Source organism: Gallus gallus, chromosome 23 (assembly GCF_016699485.2).
Source record: "Gallus gallus isolate bGalGal1 chromosome 23, bGalGal1.mat.broiler.GRCg7b, whole genome shotgun sequence".
Taxonomy (NCBI): Eukaryota; Metazoa; Chordata; class Aves; order Galliformes; family Phasianidae; genus Gallus; species Gallus gallus.
The window spans coordinates 1,924,420-1,947,277 of NC_052554.1; the positions used below are offsets into that span (position 1 = coordinate 1,924,420).

A 22,858-nucleotide genomic window follows, 5' to 3' on the forward strand; every position below is an offset into this window, starting at 1 on the left:
GGTCCCTGGAAACAGTTCCGGGAAACCCCGCGTGTTGCCGGGGTCGCACCGCCGTCCATGAGGAGAAGGAGGAGCGCGCGCCATTTGCCGTCGCTGCTTGGGCCCGAGCTGCGCCGCGCAGGCCCTGCTCCGGTGAGTCCCCGGGAAGCGATAGGGGCGCCGGGAAGTCCCCTCGCGCGGTGAGGGTGCTCCGCGGCCGGGGGCGAGCGCTCCCGGGTAGGCCCCGCGGCGGGGAGGGCCGCCGTGGACTCGGGATAGGCCCGGCGCGGGCGGAGGCGGGCCCGAGGCGCTCGCGCCGCGTCGGAGCGCGGGGTGGGGGGCGTCGCAGGGCGCGGCTCGGCCGCTCGGAGGGCGGCGAGGGGCGGGAGGGCCGCGCGCGGGAGCTGGGCCGGGAGCGGCCTGGGGGCGGGTCCTGCGGCCCGGCGGGGGCGGGCGGCCGACCCGGAGCGGGCCCTGCGCGGGGAGGGCGGCGCGGGCGGGGGATGCTGTGCTGCTCCCGGGATGCCCCGCTCTTTTCGGGCCGTGCGGCTGAGCGGGAGCCGCGCGGGGCTGCGGATGGCCGTGGCAGCTCCTTCCCGGCCCCTCTCGGCCGCCGCGGGGCGGCGGAGGTGCCGGAGAGGCGTTGTGGGGGGACTGCCGAGGGCTTGGACGGAAAACCCGTCGCTGTCGCAGCGCTCTGTACAACGCTGCGCAGCGCGGTGCGGTACAGCTGCAGGGAGACGTTCTCCCGAACGCTGTTGTTGGGACATCGCTTCACTTAACGGTCTTTTACGTAAGGTCTTTTCCAAAACGTTACGGGTTTTTCTTAAACACGTTATTGTTACCTTTATTTTGTAAACGAGGCTCGAGTTACTGGGCCTTAACGGCCCGGTTGCCCAGCGGGTTCTGAACGCGCCCCATCACGTGCGCTGAGCGGTGCTGCAGCACTCCCTGAAGAAAGTTGCTCGGATCTCCCTCACCCCACTCGCAGCACCAGAGGACCCCCCCAGCAGTGGTGCTTTTCTGCTGCCAAGGATGTTAATGTTCCTGGAGCTGGGTTGTTTTTTTTTTTGTTTTGTTTTGTTTTTTCAGTTTGAGATTCTATTTTGTGTGACTGAATTTTTGACGTATCTTTCTAAAGTAAAGGTCGCCCGGAGTTGTGTATCTCAGTATTGTTTTTACTTATCTATGCAAACTGTTGCGTTTGCGATGTGGTAGAGTCTGCTTGATAACTTCACGTCCTAGAAGCTGTATTTCTGTCTCAGTGCGATTGCTGTTGGTATAATGTTTGAGCTTCCTGCTAACACTGAACTTATGTCAGAAAACAAAACCCACAAAAAGCAAAACAAAAACTACATTCCTTCAGGATAAACTCATCAGTACAACGCTTGTTTTTATTGAAACGCTGCTCTGAGTTGGAGTGCTGTGAGCGTTGTTCTGTAGGACCCAGCCAAGCAGATGAGCTCGAAATGGCCAGCTCCAGTTAAGAAGGAGGATGTTCAGACTTTGTACTTGAGGTTAGCAAAGCGCAGTAGTTACTGATGTAGCTGTATTCTATTGAAACAGATGTGCACCTTGCTAACCTGTGTGTGAGTCACTTGGTGGGGAGGCTGTGCTAGGCTTTTGGTTAGCATCATGATAGGGGTTCTCAGATATTTCCATTCTGTTAGATGATGGTTTGGGAACGGCTGGGAGCTCAGTGCTGGCAGGATGAGGATGCTGGCTCCTCAAAGTTATAGTCCGCTGCTGAGGTACTGGTCTGGAAACTGGGATAATACATGTAGGTTTTTCAGGGTGTGATAATTTCAAAACAAGTCTTCCCACAATTCATGCTAATAAATAATGTATCATAATTAAGCTATTAAAATGTGCTTTCCATGATGGAGTAATCTGTGGTACAAAGGGAATAGCAGTAGTGCTTTCACATCAGAAATAAAGGGGTGTAGCAGTAATCTTATGAGCAGGTGAGGTTTTAATAAACTCTCTGTTCAGTCTTTTAGTGTGAGTTCTTATCTCCTCCTTGTGCATGTGCTTCTTTCTGCTTAGATAAGAATCTTCTTGCAGTGTAACTCATAACTTCATAGGGACTACATTTGTTTTCTTGTGGTTCATTTGAAAAAGTTTCTTCAAGTAATAAGGTAATAGCCTCATGCTATTTTTAATCTGATTTAGCTCGTATGGATAATAGGAACTTACAGATAATGACTCAATAGGAGGAATAGCAACGTAAGCAATCAGAAATTACTTGGATGCTATTTTAATGCACGAGTTTAGTAATGCTTCCAGTGCATCTGAGCTAAACGATTTAGTTACTTCATTAAATCAAAAGTTACATAGCAGCAAAGCTGAAAACAGTGTTGATGGATAATGAATGGAAGTTGGCTACTGTAGTTCACAGTGTTGTTTTCCCTCTACCAGAAGTTGCCATTTCTGCTCCTTGAAGCTGTTATTAAGCATGTTTTCAGTTGACTAGACTGTGAATTTATAATTAATCGGTTAGTTTTACTTAGTTTGTGGGTGGCAGCCTCTGTTGGAGCATTGGTATAAAACAGAAGGAATGGTCACCTCGTGGCTGTTTCAGTGATTGTCAGAGTAAGGCTGACATAAAGTTTCTGTATTCACGACGCCATGCACTGTCAGGCTCTGATCTGTGTTGCAGTTGTTTTTTCCCCTGGGAAAAGTACTGAGAGCCATTTGAGTTATTAAGAATGAAAAAGAAGCTCATTTCTGAGTAATTTAAATGCATCCGTAAGTTTTTAGCCATCTACTGTCAAAAAAAAAAGGGACGAGTCACTTGGCAAATCCAGCTTTTGAGATGCAGGATGCAGAAATTCAAAGTGAAAGATAGGGATGCCTTACAAGTATGTGTGGTATGACTGAGTATTCCTGGCCTTCAGAACAAGCACAGTTAACAGCTGTGCTAATTTCAAAACAAAACCACCCCCCCACAACCTCCCCTTGCATGCAGTCCTGCAGCTCTGAGGTGCTGGAGTTAGACAGCATTTCAGGCACCAGTGGAACTCTCCCTGCCTGTGTAAAGTTGCCCCCAATGTGTATTTACTGCTGCTCACTTGGTAAGCATGTTTTTCTGTATGCTATTTTAAATTCATCCATTTCTGCATGTAATAAAAACAAATGCATATCCCAACACATACTAATATACTCATAATCCTTTGCTTATAATCAACACCGAAAGTCTTTGCTATTCAACCAGTCTCATTCTTTCTAGATAGTTAGTTAGTGTATAGGAGACTCTGGAGCACAGTATTTGAGAGCTCTACCCACATGCATGTGCTTTTCTTTGTGGCCTATCACAGGCTGAGCCACACACACACATTGTGTGCAAACAGATATCACTCCTCTTTAACACACTTTTAAACTTTTTCAGAGGAGAATAAAAAACATTAATGAAATCATTTTTTCCTTACTAGTACGTTGTCTTGATGGCTGCATCTAGCAGATGTCTATAGGGAGATCTAAATGAGTTTTTTCAGTGACGGCTTTCACTCATGCATCTGCTGAATGCAGAGTGAGGATTTCAGTGCTGTAAGAGATGCGGTTTCACTTGTTGGTGATCATTCAGGAAAGTAAAGTCCATTTGATCTTCAGGCTGAGCTTGCAAAGCCAGAATAGCATCTATTACTGTAATGGGTGAAGAGAAATACGTTTCTTGTGGATGCTGTTGGGATTTGGATGTTCTGACAGCTGTATCATTTTAAAACTTTCCAGAGTATCTTTTTAGTTGAGATGGTGGGACAGGAAATAGCTGAAATTTCAGCAGCCAAACACAGCTTTCATGATTGGTGGACATAGGCAGCATTTGACTTCAGGTTTTTTTTTTTTTTTTGAGGCTGATAGTTTTTAAAGAATAATGAATTGTACAGCTAGTGAATTAAAATACTGAGACTTAATTTGCATTGTCCAAAAGCCTACTTAGAAAAGCTTTTGGTCAGTTGTGGTGCTATGTAGTAACGTGATACTTAGCTGTTAGATATAGCTCCACGCACTGATGTATGCTTGTAGTGAAGGTAGATCATCTCAGTGCTGTTAGGCTGCAGATCTTGCATGGATCTGAGTTATTGCAGTTGAGGTGCTTCTACCTGACATGGAAGAGTGGTCAGCTTTTTGTTCAGTTATACTCAAGTCCAATTATGTGCTCAGCGGTGCTAAATATATTAGAATCTGATACTTGTAAATCAGTTTGGTTTCAGAGAGAAAAAACGAAAAGTAAATGCTCAGGGAGCATTGCTATAAACCTTCTGAACCTCAATGGCACTTCTAATTGTTTTAGATAGTTTTCTATATTAATGACTTGGTTTAGCTTCCTAGGTTCTTGTTTCTGTATGGAGAAGGTGTGTATAAGTAATGGATTCTATAAGGCAGTAAAGAGGTGAAAAGAAGCAAAAAATCCACTGATCTTTTTTGTATCTTTTTTTCTGTATAACATCTTATGCATTTTTGATACATATACTCAAAGCATTTTCACTTTAACTAAACCCTTTGTCCTGCACTGTTTATCAGGTTAGTGATGTTGCAGATGTAGTGTAGCTAGCAGACATTGGTCTGACTTTCATTTTCCATTATTTTTCTATCCATACCTATGGATTTCTGACATTCAGTTAGTGTTGTGAATGCTCAGTTAATACTGTACTGAGAGGTAAGCGTCCTAAGGTAACATTTTTTTCTTCTGTATTTGGGCTAAAGTCACATTTGCTTTTAAGTAATTAAGTTTCTGTTTTGGAGTAAACTGATAGAAAGCAATTTCTGAGTCAAGAAACAACGTATGTATGTATATATGCCATGCAGCTATGGAAGTCTTCACCTCTTTTCCTTGCTGATTGCATCAAGAAGTGACAGCTGATAGAGAAATAACACGAGGCTGTGTTCCATCTCTAAAATTGCCCTTCGAGTGAAGACAGTTGTAGTAAAAGAAGAAAAACTGTTTTTTTTTTTGCTCAAGGTTGTAAATCATAGGCTACCATCCAAAAAGTTATAGTCTAGAAGGGATGGGTGTAGATGGGATTGATTTAGATGTGGTTATCTTTGGAGACTTGTTTTTTCAGCGTAGTAAATAGCTTGAGGCTTCAGAGTCTTAAAAACAAAAACAAAACTTGTTCTTGAGTCTTCTTCGTATCTGTTTTCCAGTACTTAATTGCATTGCTCTTGCCATGCTGCATATGTCTATCTGGTTATCATTTCACTGCTGATCGTTGACTTCTTCCCTCTCTTTTAAAGCCTGAGGCTCATTTCGTTTCTGAACTCAAAAAATGATCATCCTAATGTTCTCTGCTGGGTAGTTGATGTGTCCTTTGTCAGCTTTTGTATTTGAGAGCACCAAGTATCAGCTGGCTGGCTAATTGAGAAATGGAAATGGTTTTTAATGAATTGGGCAAAGCCCTCTGAAATTGTCTGAGAAGATAGTTGTGCATTTCTCAGTGCACGTATTTGCAATCAGTTAATCCTGAAAAGCAAGTCTTTAACTGAAGACGCTGCAGTCATGGCTTCCTTTTAAACCAGTAAGTTCTTAAAAAAGCAGTTTGATTTGTAGAGCTCCTATCTGAGTAAAACGGAATGCCTGGAAACAGCTCAGTTGCAGCTTGAAATTTTAATGTGCTCGCGAGTGCAATTTTTCTCTTCCTATCCTTAATGAGTTCTGTTAGTGTTATGAGAAAGTGTTTGGCTAGTCATGTGCAGCACGTTGGGTTTGAAGGAAGGCATGGCAACAAGCTAAGAAAGTGCAAATTAGCAAAGAAGTATTGACATTTTTGTACGTTAAGCTACCCTGCAGGGTTTTGTGTTCGCTGAATTTTAACCAATTGTTTTAAAAGTAGAGGAATGAGAAATGAAAATAGCAACTAGCTCTTCTGATTCTTCTTTGAAGGATGTTATTATCGTATCCCAGTGCATTCTAGCTGCTATGGTAACCAGTAACTTGCTGACAATCTAAAGTTTAGACATCATTATGTACATGAAGTACACTTAAGGAGGAAAAAAAAAAGTAAATTCTTCCATGTACATTTTCTGCAGTATTAAGGGTTGTACTTTCTTTTGAAACTTAGATCAGCTGCATCCAAGAGATATTAAATAAAACTTCTGATACAGGTCATTTGCAGCATGTATACAAATTAGTTTAGATAAATCATGCATTGTCCTACAAACTAGTTTTTTCTGGCTTATTGTAATATAGCTCCTGAATTTTTTCCAGCAGCATAATAAAATGGCTAATCAGGTGAATGGTAATGCGGTACAGTTAAAAGAAGAGGAAGAACCAATGGATACTTCCAGTGTAACTCACACAGAACACTACAAGACACTGATAGAGGCAGGCCTCCCACAGAAGGTGGCAGAGAGACTTGATGAAATATTTCAGACAGGTATAATATGCATTTCTTGTTTCTGATTGGTTATGAAAGTGAGGGCATACCATTTTCAAATTTTTATAGATTAAGGTTTAAAAATACATTGTTTTTGATCTGTGTAGCTCTAAATGTTTTGCTACTTTGACTTCCCTAAAGGCAAATTGGGTTTGACATTGACTGATTATTTGACACGTCCTTAGTGTTGTATGTGTTATCTTAGTTGCTTTAGGGCACAGAGCACTAGTTTCTTAGTTGTCAAATAAAGATGTGTTTGAGCATACTAAACTGTACATTTTTTTTCCTTCAATCCAAATCATCATTTTGCTTTTACCTTTCTACTGTCAACTCCTCACAGTGGTTCTTAAACACTCAAGGGCTGGACAGATGACCTAGTAAGGGAAACAACTAGCTTGTCTTGCCTGGGACTACATTTGAATTGAGTCTGCCTGTGGATTTTGTGTTCTCTCTAGTTCTGAGTGGACAGTTTAATCCATGTTTGTTACTCCACTGAAAAGTTCAGTTTGATACTAACTGCTTTTTTAACAAATGAGGACTAAGCTATCTAGCAAACAGAGTAATATTTTGCTGGTAGCAAGTGGTCTCTGCAACTGCTGGAGGAAAGGTTTCTTTATATACCAAGGTTTGTCTATTTTATTTTTGTAACGTCCCATCCTCCCGTACTATTTTGTCCTTAGACAGAAGCTTCTTTTTTCTCTTTAGAGTGTGTTCTGTGAACAAATGTATAAGAAGCAGTAGAACTGCTTTATGTGCTTATCTTCAATGCCTTGGTGGCAAGATGACAGTTTTTGTTGAAAAGAGTCAAAATTTCACTGATTAAATGAAGGCAGTTCAAAAACAATACTTTATCCCTTCATCAGTATGACATTCTGGGTCATGTGAATGATGTCTTTTGAAAGTCATTCACAGTGAGCTTTCATCAAGCCTTTACAAGCTTTTATTGGCATAGACATGCACTTTCTAACTGTGGGTCATGATGATGTACGCTTGATGGTTTGAGAGGAGTAAATGCCTGGGCAGAGGAACTTGTGGGGTCTAACCTGTGTGGTAGTTAGGTTGTGTCGTGAGGAGTTCTAAGGGGAGTTAAAAGCTTTTCAGCCCAGAACCTAACTACCTAGTATAATTCCATTGCATGAGTAACCTGAAAACATTTATTTGCATTTCCTTAAAGTCACTGCAGATATTCACATTTGCAGGGGTTTGTCAGTGAAACATTCTACTCCTGAGACCAGAGCTAAATTTAGAGTTGAAGTTTGGGATTTTTAATCTGCTGAGGTCTCATCTGAAAGATACAGGTGCCTTCCAATATGCAGGATCACTTCTGAAATGTAGTCCTTGGGCTTGGCACTACTTTGCATTTTTGAAAGCAAGTAGCAGTTGAATAATCTGTATTCTGGAAATCAAGCTGTTGCAAAGCATGTGGAGTTATTGGTCCTAATTTTCCCTGTGTGGTTTAAAAAGTACAGATGTTAATAACCCAAAGTTCTCATACTCCACAGCTTATGCAAGTGCATTGCAAAAGGGGAAAACAAAAAACCCACAAACGTGTAAAGATCCTGGAACAGAAAAAGTGCTTCAGAACTGGTCCAATGTTTCTTGGGGGAGTCTGTACCTGTAAAATTAACATTAGCCTTTTCGGGTACATGATAGGGCTCAAAACAATACCGTTTTGAATTCTGGCTCTTGAACTGCATGGAGCAACAAAACAAGTGAAATTAAATAAATTTTTAGACATAAGCAGTTTACTGATTTTTGCTTTTTGAAGTTAGGAGGAAAGAGTGAACAAACCATTCTACTTCATAATATTTTGTAGTGCTTTGTGAGTATTTGATCTTCAGTTAGAAAGTTCCTTTTTTCATGTACACTAGGGTACATGTAATGTTCATGTCAGCTTACTTTAGAGCAGTTCCATTCAAGGGAATGAAGTGTGAAACTTACGAGTCAAACAAAACCCAAATTGTTAGAAGTGAGCCAGAGTTCCCTGTTGGATTTCTGAATGTTAGAAAGCTGTTACACATGGGGTGTAATCTTGCACTTCAGTTAATGCTTAGGTATATACATTTTAATTTAACTTTTTTCATTGTTGTACTCATATTTTTTTCATATACTTGTGTAGGAATATGTAATTATATTAAATATATAATTCTGTTATGGACTTTAAAAGCAAACTGCATAGATCTTAGCTTGTATGACATTTAATAGAAATCTGTAACTTCTTTATCTTTAACTTTTAGGGTTGGTAGCTTATGTCGATCTTGATGAAAGAGCAATTGATGCTCTTAGGGAATTTAATGAAGAAGGAGCCCTCTCTGTATTACAGCAGTTTAAAGAAAGTGACCTGTCGCATGTACAGGTAAGGTGAGAGCTCCAGAAGCGTGAGCACATAAGTGTAAATAGTGTTCTGGCACTATTGGCAGGAGAGCTGAAACATAGAAACTCTTTTCATGTTCTGTATGTTTCAAACTCAGGTCATGGGCCTGTTTAAAAATTGCCCTAAACGTTGTGGGTATTTGAGTGCAAAACTAATGCTCCCAGATAACAAAAATGAGTGCTATTGAGAACATAAGGTAAAAATACGGCTTGAAATTCCATACTTAGAAGTTTGATCAATTAATTGTTGTATTTTTCAAGAGGATTCTTTTGATACTTGACATTGTCTTATCTAGTGACTTCACAGTATGGATTTGGTGTATTCCCAGAGCTTTTCATACCCCCGATTTAATTATTTTATAAATTGTATCTACAGAACAAAAGCGCATTTTTATGTGGAGTTATGAAGACCTACAGGCAAAGAGAGAAACAAGGCAGCAAAGTACAGGAATCGACAAAGGGACCAGATGAAGCAAAGATCAAGGTAACGTGTAGAGAATACTGACTGTTCTGTACTACCTGTATACAGACTGAAGTAATTTTAATGTTTAATGCTTGGAAGGCATCAGTAGTGCTTGGAAAGAACATAAACATGGCATTAAAGGAATGTGTGCAAGATAAAGATTAGAGAGAATGCTTGTTTGAAATGTGGATGTACCTGATTGCATGATTACCAAAATGCCTGAACTTTAAAAAAGATTATTTGTTTCAGAGCTGTCTTCCTACACTAATTGGACTGAGACTAATTGGACATTCCAACAAGATTGAGTCTTGGTGTTGGTGAATATGTTAAGACGTGGTTTTTCTGTTGTGCAAAATCAACTTAGAAAGCTAGTGAGAAGTTCTGGAGTTCTTGGCTACTACATAAGATATTGCAAACAGAAAATAAGGGGAAAGTTTTTTGCAGTGACCTCAGAAACAAATTTTGTTGTTTGTGGCCCCTACCCTCCTCCACGTAACTGTTGTGAATTTTTTCATATTTTTCAGGCTTTGCTAGAGAGGACTGGTTACACTTTGGATGTAACTACAGGACAGAGAAAATATGGGGGCCCTCCTCCAGATACTGTGTATTCTGGTGTTCAGCCTGGTATTGGAACAGAGGTTAGTATGAACAAACTGATACCATTATTTTGTGTGTTTGTGCAAAGTCATTTGTTAGAAAGACTGGCAAGTAAATTCTACTGTGAGGGAAAGGTTAAAACATTGTAGAGGAAAGATTGATTCTGTATTTGTCTTCTTCAGTCTTAGTCCTCAGTATTCTGTGGAAAAAAGCATAGTTGTTTGAGGAGAAGAAAGCAGGTGGATATAATGGGAAGATTATGTAAAAATTACTAATAATGAAGGTAGATATTGAAATTGTTATCCTACCTCAGCTGAACCAGTGCTGGCATTTAGTAGCAGATGAAGCCTGATTACTGCTCAGTTTGGTTTCTTAAGATGCTGATCATCTTACTTTAACAAAGCATCCAGAAGTTTTATTCAGCCTTTAGCTGTAGCTGTTAAGCTCAGAGAAATAGTAATCAAGATTTAAAACATGATCTTATGTTCATGTTTTAATGTGAGATTAAGGTGGATGTTGCAGACCATGTTTTAACTCAAGAGACTCGGTATGTTGTTGTGGTGTTTTTTTCCCATAGCAAAGTGTGGAGTGTTGTGTATTTGTTCTTTCTTGATGTTTTTTTTTTTTCTTCTGCTTGTATGGTAGTGTAAAAACCTCTCTTCTAATATTGTGTTTAAAAGTATGTAAAGATGTAATATATATCCTTTTGGACTGTGGTGATGAATCTTTCATGTTGGAAAGTTATTTTAAATAAATAAAGTTCTTGTGGCTTGTGCCAGCCAAGGTGTTGATGCCAGAGCTGTCACTGATGTCACCAATGGCAGACTTCTTTTTAAGGACATGCAAGTATTGCTACTAATTTCAAGAAAATGCATGCTAAATAAACTTTTCCACCAGGTGTATCAGATCTTTCTGCTGTAACTATTTGTACACCAAATAGGTTTTTCTGAAGTGGAATGGACCCTTACACTGAAAGATAGTCATTGATAACTTGCACCACTCATCATGTGCTACTTTGGTGCCCTTTCTCCATTCTAGTTAGTTTATCATCTTACTAAAATGTATATAGAAGCACTGCTGAAAAACAAGATATTTTTCAGTACTCTTAAAGTAGTTTTGTATAAATAATAAGAATTTAAGTTGACTTACTGGAAACTCAGAGTACCTAAGAAGCAGTGGTTAAGCAAAATAAGAGGATGTGAAGACAGTAGTAATTTGTACATAGTAATTTCAAAATTATGTGCAGACAAGAAAAGCAAATGTCATAAATATTTCATTAATTTCCATCACAGCAAGGAAAACTTTAAGTGGATGAGGGGTGAAAAGAATTGGGTTGTAAGCCTGTTACTAGTCAGGTGATGATAAAACTTTCATGCAACTGAGACAAGCATTGAGTGCTTTTGTTGGATGTGCTAAATTGTAAATCCAACTTATCTGTATTTGGGAGTAGTAGCTGATTTGGTTGAGTTGTAGCTTCTTAACAAGTTAAAATACATACTTTCACTCCTAATCTTTTGTCTGATGGAGGGTGCTTGCAGCTATTGAACTTGAGAAAACTGAAGTCTTTGTAATCCATTCTTTAAGAGATTTAAAAAAAAAAAAAAAAAGCCCAAGTGAGTATGACCTGTCCCCACTTTTGTATATAAAAAATAAATAAGGAAGTGGCTGATGAATACTTGATTTCCTTCTTTCAATTATTGATGTAAATGAATAAATACTTTTTTAATGGCATGACTTGAGCAGAATTTCCTGCTAACTGTAAGATACCCACTCTTGACTGTACTACAGTAGGCACAGGGAGAAAGTTTGTTGCTGTGTTTCTGGTTTGTTGATTTCGGCAAAAAAAATAGACACTTTATACTGAAAGAACTATGGGTTTCAAAGGCTTTTATGTTGCTCTAGGTTTTTTGTTCATTTTAGTTTTTTTTTTTAAAGAAGGTTGTAGGTACTGGTGAGTTGAAGTAGTCATGCAGCCCACATCAGTTCACACTTAAATCTGGCATTTAGAAGGTTGACTGTGAAGTGCATCAAGAGTGCTATGACACGGAGGTGATGTTTTAAGAAGCTCTTGAAACGCTGATGTTAACCCTAATGCTTCTTCGTTAGTGAAAATAGAAGAGGCTCCCTTGTGGAAATAGCTGAAGGATGTGTCAGGTAGAGTGTAGAAGTGAATTGCAGCCCTGAACAATGCTCTCTTGAGTTACCTTGTGACGCTGAAATTTTTCTTCGTTAAAGGACTCTTTATGATTGATCTTTTGGGGGGGGGGGGGGGGGGGGGACGGGGACAGAGAAGTAGAATTGAGCACTTTGTACAGGTCCCTCTGGGAGCAAAACTGGAAGAAGTGATCTCAGCAGAGACACAGCAACAATACAGCTAAATCCTACTTAGATGAGTTCTCACATGTTATTTCACTGATAATGCCAGTTTCCGTTTGTTTTTTTTTTTTGTGGTAATAGTAGTCTCGTGGAACTGAAATACGAGGCAAGACATATTTATATTCTGTAGTATTTCCAAATCTTTTCAAGCTTATCGATCTACCTAAAATAATAATAATAAAGGTTACTGTAAATGTTTCATCTAAGTCTTTCAAGGTGTTCATCCAGTATTTCTCATGTCTGCTGTTGATCTTATCATTTGTTAATGCATTCAAGTGTACAGGCTCAAAGCAAATTCACTTAGATGAATCATTATTCTCACAGAGACATTTAGTCTTCCTGGTATGTATGTGAAGTCACTCTAGAATGTAGGTCATGGGTGAATGTGTTAAAATGAAATCCTTAATTCTGTTGCTCGTTTTAGCCTCTGGAGTATATTACCAGTTGTAGCAATCTTGTGGAACTGATGGCAGTCTGAAGTTTGTAGAAAGGAATTAAGAGACTTAGTCAAAGACACTGGAAGAAAAGCAGGAAGGTGAAGCCTTCAGCATAGAGAAATCAGGTAGTTCTTCAGCTGATGGTTTCCCTGTCTTAATAGCAAGCTGGAGTTCCTGTCCTGTGCACTGCCATTATGCTATCATTTTTTTGTCTTTAAAAACTCTACGTGGGTTTCAGAGTGAATTGCTCTAGGCAGCACAAATGGATACAGCTATTGCAGGGTTTTCTGAGCTTTTCTGAAAAGTAGACCTGTTGGTCTGGCATTAAGTTTATGATCAGTAATAATAAATCTGTTCCTTTTTTTTTTTCTGTTTGCTAAGTAGCAAATAAACCATGGCCAGTTGGAAACTTTTGGAAACTGTATTTCAGGAATATTTGTGTAATGTAAAGAAACATGTAAAAGATCTAACTTCCCTTTGGATTAAAGTGATTTGTGTTCCACACTTCTTAAATCAGTCATCAAACTCCCCCCCCCACCATGTGTTTGTTCCTATCAGGGCTTATGTGGGTATTCTGCATGTCTTTAAGCACTGGAATTATCTGCTAAGCAGGTGTGCAGGGTGTTACAGGAGAGGCTTTTTTAATTTGAAAGATGAAGAGCTGACTAATGCTTAGTTGGAGTTAAAACCAAAATATGTCAATACAACATTAAAGTGTGCCTTGTATTGGTGAGCTGTAATGAGTTTAATAGTCATTGCTGCATGTGAGAAAGAAAAATGAGATTTCCAGGTTTTCTTAGACAAATGCTAAGTTAGTGTAATTGGAAACAAAAACAGAGGAGAAATAAGATAGGTTAATAGTGAAAATGTGCATTAAGGCAACTTATTGAGGATGTCTAGTGTTTTGTGTTGTTATTTTTTTCCTCTCTCTGTATCTTTCTAATCAAGATTGGATTAGGGAATTATATGAAAATACTGCAAGAGTAAGGAGGTGCTTGGTCTGGAATATTGCAGGATTCCTGCCTAGGTAGCCTTGTAAGGTCTTGTGACCAGGTAAGAAGTATTTACCTCTTCAGTGGTGGAAAGGTACAGCCTCTTAGATGTAAATTACAAACCCAGGCAAAGTCCAGTACTAACGTTGGGATTTTTAGAAGGCTTTAGTAGAAGTTAAAATAAATGTAATTGCTAGTGAAGTGTTTCTGTTGTGATAGTTTCTGATGCAGATTGCTTCCCTTCTGAGAACTTTGAAGTACTAAAAATAAGTTTAGATTTTTGAAAAAGCTTTTGTTAAGTGTCCTCTTCCTTTATAGGTTTTTGTTGGTAAGATTCCCCGAGACTTGTATGAAGATGAATTGGTACCACTCTTTGAGAAAGCTGGTCCAATTTGGGATCTTCGCCTCATGATGGATCCTCTTTCTGGTCAAAACAGAGGTTATGCTTTCATTACCTTTTGTAGCAAAGATGCAGCTCAGGAAGCAGTCAAACTGGTGAGTAACTATTTTCAAATTGGATGATGTAATGTAAACAGTGAGCATGTTGGGAGTGCGTTAGTGAAATGTTTGAAGTGTTTCACTAAACAATCATCAACAGACTCAAAACGTTATTTTCTTAAAAAATTGTCTCCTGACTTGATTTAGTATATACAAATAACAATCTACTTGTACAGCTACTGTTTCTTATTATCTACTTGATTACTCCCGAATTTCAGTATTTGAAGATGGTAGACTGAAGTTATTGCCACTTAAGAAGGAAAAAGGTGTTTTGAATCTTGTAGCTCATAAGTTGAAGCTGCTTAGCCTTCTTTAAATTTTTAGTGGGGGAAATGAAAGGGAAGGACTCTGAAGTAACAGGAAATGTATCAAGTGATACAGCCCTGGTGAAAGACTGGCCTCTTTTCCCTGGGTGTTGTACTAACCAAGTGAATTTGTCTGAATGTATTCCATATGTGCTGTATCTGGATTCCCTTCCCTCACTCATCCTGTACTTTGGCATTATCTGGAGGAGTCAGACTTGTATGTAGGTGAGGTATTTTCCATAGGCTACTGGAGGAAAGGAAAATAGGGTGGGCTAAATTTTGGAGGTAATTAATCTTGATAGAAAAGCAAGGTTCTTTTAGTACTGATGATAAATGTGAAATTTGAAGTTTAGGTTCCTTTACGTGAGGGGGTTCTGCTGCTTCTGGTGTGCAGGTACCAGTGGGAATGGGTTGATGTTTAAGAAAAACAGCTTTATAAGATGAAGTTCTTGTCCAACTGCTGTGACGTTAATATGAATCTTTTTGCAAAGTTCTGTTGTATATGAATCACTGTTTTATTTGAAGCAAAAGTTGGCAGTTTTGTGTAATTCTTGAATGTGAACAAGGTTACTGAAGTTGTTGCACCACTAACTATATGCCTAAGTCACAGTTAGCTGTCTGACAGCTTTTACAGAATTAAATGAGAATTTTTCAGAAGCTGTCCAGTAGTCAAACTTCAGTCTCACTATGACCTGTTAGAATATCCTCCTTAAAAACAAAGATGCCTTCAATTTGTTTTAAGATTGAAGTCTCCTGCCTTTAAAGATGTATTAGGGTTGTTGAATTACTCTGAACAACTGTGGGTACAAGTGTGGTAAGGAAGTAGAAGAAACTTTTATGGGAAGCTTAAAAATAATAATAAAAAAAACTTATAAAATAAAAGACTACAGAGTCCTAGCATTTAGAGGGCCCAAAAAATCTGTGCCATAAGAGTGGGAAAGGTTAAAAACCAGGTGCGTTTTAGGATCTTGCAGCAAATGTGCTTGATGTTAAAAAGCAATTGAAGTAGAACTCATAGTGCCTATAATCCTCTGGATGTGTATGTTAATAACAGCAGTGACTGATGTTGAGTCCAAACGCAGGAAGTAGTCACTCACTGTTTAGAAATAGGTTTTAAGTTTGAGATAAACTGGAGGTGAATGAACTTACCCCGTGCAGTTTGTACGTTACACATTGTTTCTTGTACATCATTTTCACAGTAGTTCAAAAATTTTCTGTGGAAAACCTAAACTCAGAAGTGTCCAAGTGGATACTGACCCAAATATTGCAATTCTAGAAATTCTTCTGCAATGCAAATTTACTATTCTCTGTGTGAGGACAGTAGAACTTGAAGCAGCTGATATTATGATTTTCGGGATCTTTTCAACCATTTTGTACTGGATAATGCAAGTGAATGGCTTCTTGTTTTCTTAGTGTGACAACTACGAAATCCGTCCTGGGAAGCACCTTGGAGTATGCATCTCTGTGGCAAACAACAGGTTATTTGTTGGGTCGATTCCAAAGAACAAGACAAAGGAAAACATTTTGGAAGAGTTTAATAAAGTCACAGGTAAAGACCTTCTTAATTATTTTTGTCACACTGATTCTGAAATACAGTTCGACCTCTTTCATAGCTGTAGTTATGTGACTGATGCTTTCAGATCTTATTTAAATTATTTTCAAATTGGATTCCAAAATTTCATTTATGAAATATACTTTATGGTGGACCATAAAATCATGGAACCATAGAATGGCCTGGGTTGAAAAGGACCACGGTGATCATTGACTTTCAACCCCCTGCTATGTGCAGGGTCACCAGCCACCAGCCCAGGCTGCCCAGAGCCACATCCAGCCTGGCCTTGAATGCCTGCAGGGATGGGGCATCCACAGCCTCCTTGGGCAACCTGTTCAGTGCGTCACCACCCTCTGGGTGAAAAACGTCCTCCTAATATCCTACCTAAACCTACACTGTCTCAGTTTAAGACTATTCCCCCTTGTCCTATCACAATCCACCCTTGTAAACAGTCATACCCCCTCCTGTTTATGCACTTCCTTCAAGTATTTGAAAGCTACAATGAGGTCTCCCCAGAGCCTTCTCTTTTCCAATCGGAACAAGCTCAGTTCCATCAACCTTTCTTTTTATGAGAGGTGCTCCAGCCCTCTGATCACCTTAGTCACCCTCTTCTGGACCTGTTGCAAGAGCTCCATGTCTTCCTTGTGCTGGGGTCTCCAGGCCTGGATACAATACTCCAGATGAGGCTTCACAAGAGCTGAGGGAGGCAATCACCTCCCTCTCCCTGCTGGCCACTCCTCTTTTAATGCAGCCCTGGATCCAGTTGGCCTTCTGGGCTGCCAGTGCACGCTGCTGGCTCATGTCCAGCTTCTCATCCACCAGGAAAAAAGGACCAGTACCTACTTTAATGCTTGCTAAATGATTGATGTTGTAAATGATTTGCAATGGAAATAGCATAAATGAACTCAGAAAAACAGTGGAGGTCCCAATTCTGTCATCCATTCTAGGTTAGCATTGAACACTTTGGAACTAGAGGAGGTTCAACTTTCGCACCTGAGAAAATTTTGTGGGAGTCTCAAACAAATATGTTGTCGAAGAATGACAGGAAGAAGGGAACAGTGAATTACTTTAGAGGGAATGCTGCTGTAGAAATAGTCATGACAGATTTTCTGTCCTAGTTCTCTGTTGTTCACCAGAATGTACAGCAAGCAGGAAGAAAAGAAATTGGCACATCACTGAAAGGACACTTCTGCTTTATAAGAAGTTGAAGTCTTGATCTGCCTTTGTCCTGTAGAAGGGTTTTAACTTACTGCTTCTTTTTTTAGGATTGCTATTTATTAGTACTGCAGGGAAGTTGTGCAAATGGAAGGTGAATATTTAGTTGTCTCTCCTCTTTTATATTTTTTGGAGAGATGTTGATGAAATTCCACCCAGCTTCCCCTGGAGGCAGGGGGGATGCTGCATATTAATTCTGATGGTTTTTCACTAATGTAAGTATGGTAAAACCATGTGGAAAACTGACATTGTTTGAACTGTTCACAGTGATGTTTTGCAGGGCCTAGTTTTGAGGTAAGTTTGTTCTGGAGTATTTCACCAACTAGGTAACCTGTTTCTGGATAAATTGGATGAATGTTTTACTGTGCTTATGCCCCATTCCTTTCAGATGTAATACATGGTCTCTAAACTTAACAAAAGCAAATGAAAGCATTTTATAGTAGACTTCAGATTATTTATTTCCCTTTTAAAGCTCAGTACTAAAGACCTGTTTTTCAGAGGGTTTGGTGGATGTAATCTTATATCATCAACCTGATGATAAAAAGAAGAATCGAGGATTCTGTTTCTTGGAATATGAAGATCACAAGTCAGCAGCACAAGCTCGGCGTCGCTTGATGAGTGGAAAAGTAAAAGTCTGGGGAAATGTTGTGACGGTGGAATGGGCTGATCCAGTAGAAGAACCTGATCCAGAAGTCATGGCAAAGGTAAGTAAAAACTGAATGTGGATTTTCTTGTGTTTTGGGAGGAATTTCTTTATGCAGTAGTTAACTTGTTCTAGCTGAGTGATGCTACTAACTTGAAGGAGTGGAGAGAAGTCACAGGATGTTTTCATAGTAAGCCATCCAAAATGGTATGGGTTGAACACTGTAAACTAGTTGGCTGTTTAACACGTGAGGAACTTGCTCAGTTTGTTCACATTTAAATTAGTAATGTACAGGTTTGTCCTCCTGGATTGGCACACCAGTCTGTCTTGTTACCATTCTGCTTGTGTTGATGCACACTGGGTAGGTAACCTGTAAAGCTGTTTTCCAGAGTAAGATGAAGATAGAATGCAGCATAAAGAATGATACTGTGTGTGATTTTTATCCCTGTGTTTTTCTAATAAATCTTTGCTACCCTTGAGATCCATTACTAAAGTTTTACTGGGACTTGTAGCATCCCAGAAGCAGAAAATCAATGTTGGATATTCTTCTGGTCTTGAAGGGGAAGTATGGAAGGAGAGAAGTTGTAGGAATTTTACACAGGTAACTCTAAGGCAATCTTTTTGGTAACGGATATGTAATGTATGAGGTTAGCCAAAAATTTGTAGTCCATAGAAGAGTGTAATAACATAATGTTAATTTTCTTTGATGTTTGACTTCTAAAGACTTCTATTTTCAATAATCAGGTGAAAGTTTTATTTGTAAGAAACTTGGCCACTACTGTGACGGAAGAAATTCTTGAGAAATCCTTCTCTGAATTTGGAAAGCTGGAAAGAGTAAAGAAACTAAAGGATTATGCTTTTGTTCATTTTGAGGACAGAGGTGCAGCGGTGAAGGTGGGTTGTTTATTCTTGCCTATCTAAATCAGATGTGAGGAGTTCTCTGTGAAAATGCTTTTAGAAATTTAACAGTAAATATCTTACGACAGTTTCTAGAGCATGTATAACAGGGTTCCTTTTGTGAAAACTTTATTACTAATAATTTTGTTCCTATGATTTCAGTAGCTAGGAGGATGTGAAACTTGCAAGGAACAAAACTGTTCCAAGTTAACAAGTAGACTGGAAAAGAGGTATAGACCAATGCAGGAGAGTCTAGAGAAGAGGAGGAAAAAAAAAAATCAACCTAGACAGTTTTTCTGAGGAAACGACAGAAGGTATCAGTTGTCTCTCAAAGACCCTTGTTTAAAGATTGTGCGTAGTTTTTGGAATGGCAAAAATATTGCATAGAAATTGCAGGGTAATTCATAGGAGTTACTCCCTATTTATAAAGTTTCTGAAGGCAGTTGGGCACGGGGGCAGGAAGGTGGTAGAAGTAGTGTTTTACACCTTGGAGTCTCTTAAGCAGTGTAGTGTATGGGGTTGCACAGTTCAAAGGGTCTTTCATTTTCAAACCTAGGTTAGCATACTGCCATATCTGCCCTGACTCCTCTTTATGGCCACTGAGTTGGTTTGTGAATTTTGTGGGTTATTTCTGTGTATGGTTGTGTGGTTTGTTTTTAATGAAAGCATTATTATGGTACAGATTGCATGGAACTCACTAATTCATTCCAACGTCTATTGTACTTCCAGAGCTTCTTTCAAATTGTTGTTAATGTTTTTGAAGATATGTCTGTACAGACATGTGGAGCTTTTTATTAATGCATGTATTTGTACCCAGAAATGTTCAATGCAGGGCAGTAACTCCAGGTGGAGAACAGGGAGATGTAGTCCTAATTGTACTTTGTGTATGTACATCAAGTTCTGTTTGTGCATGCATTTGATAATTACAGATTACACATTGCCTGTTACTTGAGGATTGCTGTATTACTTCATGGAGTTGGCAAGATTCAGCCTTTTTTTTTGTTGTTCTTTTTTGCCCCCTTAAGTATGTGTCCTGTCTTGTTCAGAGTCAGCTGAGTGTAAAAATACTTGCTGTCCTCTGAGATACTCTTTCAGTGCATTCAGATAGCTGGGAAGTCCAAATATAAAAATGCTTTCTCTTGTGTGTGCACTCTACCTTGCTTGCAAGTACGCTGAGTGTTCATGTCAATGTGTGTAGTGAGAAATCTCTGAACTATTTTTAGGGAGTATAGGAACATAAAGATCAGATGTAGCACTGTAACTTTTTAAAATATAATGCTCCATATGGTTTGAGGTTCTTTTATGATACAAAGAAAATGTTTTTTTTTAAATGTGGCCTCATTTTAACTGTTGAACAAAGAGGGGCTTGAAAGAATAACCTGAAAGAATTCTCTTCAAGAAGCATAGAGCTATAGTTCACTCAGCAGCAGCCCAACCAACTTTTTTTTTCCCCCTGAAAGTTCTAGTTTCCTCTTGGCTGGAAATGAATTTTCCTTGTTTTTCTTCTAATTTTTGTACAGGCTATGAATGAAATGAATGGAAAAGAGATAGAAGGGGAAGAAATTGAAATAGTGTTAGCAAAGCCACCGGATAAGAAAAGGAAAGAACGTCAGGCTGCCAGGCAGGCCTCCAGAAGTACTGCGTGAGTGTTCATTCTTGAAATACTACAGTACTGCAAGCTTAAATTCTGCTGTAAAATACAGGATAGTTTAGAAGAAACTGAATCACTTTTTTTTTTCTCCGTGATGTATATTAGTAATTAACAAGGGGAAGTTTATACTTTCTTTTGAGAGACTTTTCAAGATAAATTAATGTGTGTTTCTTTTTCTTAATAGGTATGAAGACTATTATTACTACCCTCCGCCTCGCATGCCACCTCCTATTAGAGGCAGAGGCCGTGGAGGGAGAGGTGGATATGGCTATCCCCCAGATTACTATGGCTATGAAGATTATTATGATGATTATTATGGTTATGACTATCATGACTACCGTGGTGGCTATGAAGATCCCTATTACGGCTATGATGATGGCTATGCTATAAGAGGAAGAGGAGGAGGAGGAAGGGGTGGGAGAGGTGCACCTCCACCACCTAGGGGGCGGGGAGCACCACCACCAAGAGGTAGAGCTGGCTATTCACAGAGGGGGGCACCCATGGGACCGCCAAGAGGAGCCAGGGGTGGGAGAGGGGGTCCTGCACAGCAGCAGAGAGGACGCGGTGCTCGTGGAGCCAGGGGCAACCGTGGGGGCAACGTAGGAGGCAAGAGAAAGGCAGATGGGTACAACCAGCCTGATTCCAAGCGCCGTCAGACCAACAACCAGCAGAACTGGGGCTCCCAACCCATCGCTCAGCAGCCGCTCCAGCAAGGTGGTGACTATGCCGGTAACTATGGTTACAATAATGACAACCAGGAATTTTATCAGGATACTTATGGGCAACAGTGGAAGTAGACAAGTGAGGAGGGATCGAGAATTTTGGAAACATAGAATTGGCTATAGCTCTACATACTTCAAAACAAAATTGGCTTAATGTTTCATCCTTCAGTAGCGATTGGCTGCCATTTGTATTGGGCTGAAGAATCACTCTATTGTGTATATACTCGAGTCTCTTAGTTTTCTTTTTTTTTTTTTCATAAATGCACTTGGACATTACTGGGCTTGCAGAATTCCTGAACTCCATATGGGGTTTCAATGCTTTTATCATTTTAGGCTTCATTTTAGCAGTTTAAAAGCAGGAATGGCACACTGTTCAATCATGATTTTGCAGAACCTCTGGTTTTTGGACAGTTTTTTTTTTGGATTTGGGATAGACTACATAGGAGTATGCTGTACATAAAAGTAAAAGCTAGTGCTTTGTCTTAGTAGTTTTAAGAAATTACAACAAATTAAGTTTTCTTGTATTGAAAATAACATGATTGTATGTTTTGCATTCCTAGAAGTAGGTTAACTGTGTTTTTAAATTGTTATAACTTCACACCTTTTTGAAAATCTGCCCTACAAAATTTGTTTGGCTCAAAACGTCAAAGCCGTGGCAATTTGTTCCTTGATGTGATTGTATTTCCAATTTCTTGTTCATGTAAGATTTCAATAAAACTCAAAAATCTATTCAAAACATTACCTATTTCAAATTCAATTGTGTCCTAAAACATTATTTCATTGGTAATTCTTGCGAAAAACATTGCTTTCAAAGTATAACTGCCTATGTGAGTGATCAAATTCATGCAAAATTTCTTGTGCTTTCCAACATGTAGCACTGTGGACATCAGACTGAAAACTAGGAGAAATTACAAATAGCCTGAAGGGCACTCTTTGTTTAATTGCTGTTCAGTAACTTACCAGCATCTAATTTTGGAATTTTTTTTTTGTTTTAAGTGTTGAAATGTACCCAAACATTCATGGAAATCTGATTCAAACATAATTCTCTAATGTGGAGAAGGAAGCAGAGCCTACAATGGTGTTAATTTTGTTCCTTTTTGTTATGTACTGTGAAGTCCCTCTAGAGGCTATTCTGTTAGGATCCAACTATATTGTATTCAGTGTACAAACACACAGAACTGGTTTCGATCTCGAGCATCTCAATTTAATTAAAGATAATATTTGAGTAGGGATGAGAATTGATAAATTAGGTGCTGTGGCACAACGAACTAACTTTTTGCTGCAGATAACACAAACATACTCTCCATGTTCTCCGTAATTCTATCTTGACGTTTTAATTTGATGTTCTGCCATGATGAACAATTTGCCTTAGAATTCTCACGCCTTGTAATAAAGGCTGTTTAAAAATTACATCTTATCTTTTGGGGAGATTCCTAGCTATGTTATTGGGGTATTATGTGTTGCTTTTATTGACCCTCGTCTTGGACATTCCCAGATGTCAATTTTAACTGGCGAGTCATGACATTCTTCTGTTGCATCTGAGCCATTCTGTACCCCAATGAAGAACATTTGCTTCTCAAGAAAGAGAAACAAAAGGATTTAATCTTTCTCTAAAGAAAACTATTGCTGGACCTCTAAATATCCAAATCAAATACGTTGGTCATACTTGATTACAGCATTATAAGCAGACTATTGGGCAAGTTAAGCTTCAGTGGTCATACTCCTCCCTTTGTCTTCTATTCCTGTCTGGTGTCTTTGAGAATTGTATTTTGTCAGAATGTTAA

At 39.3% G+C, this 22,858-nt stretch overlaps 1 protein-coding gene across 5 annotated transcripts; it reads left to right on the plus strand.

The window, feature by feature from the left end:
• The first annotated feature begins 39 nt into the window (after positions 1-39).
• On the plus strand, positions 40-21,815 carry HNRNPR (heterogeneous nuclear ribonucleoprotein R). Of its 5 annotated transcripts, none has more exons than XM_040651703.2 (11): positions 40-132; positions 6,167-6,353; positions 8,591-8,709; positions 9,103-9,210; positions 9,714-9,827; positions 13,910-14,086; positions 15,808-15,943; positions 17,660-17,865; positions 18,549-18,698; positions 20,222-20,343; positions 20,537-21,815. In XM_040651703.2, the coding sequence occupies exons 1-11, from the start codon at positions 58-60 to the stop codon at positions 21,147-21,149; spliced, it is 2,007 nt and encodes a 668-aa protein (XP_040507637.1). In that variant the 5' UTR covers positions 40-57; the 3' UTR covers positions 21,150-21,815. The 5 variants fall into 5 exon arrangements, with proteins under 5 accessions (XP_040507637.1, NP_001384642.1, NP_001006309.4 ...); NM_001397713.1 differs by having other exon boundaries at positions 6,185-6,353; positions 20,537-21,812; NM_001006309.4 differs by having other exon boundaries at positions 6,188-6,353; positions 20,537-21,812.
• The last annotated feature ends 1,043 nt before the right edge of the window (positions 21,816-22,858 follow it).

Excerpts from the sequence above, each read along its gene's own strand:
- HNRNPR (XM_040651703.2), top strand. The coding sequence starts at position 58 with ATGAGGAGAAGGAGGAGCGCGCGCCATTTGCCGTCGCTGCTTGGGCCC. Across the intron at positions 9,211-9,713 it reads CAGATGAAGCAAAGATCAAG|GCTTTGCTAGAGAGGACTGG; the intron begins GTAACGTGTAGA and ends CATATTTTTCAG. Across the intron at positions 20,344-20,536 it reads CAGGCCTCCAGAAGTACTGC|GTATGAAGACTATTATTACT; the intron begins GTGAGTGTTCAT and ends TTTTCTTAATAG.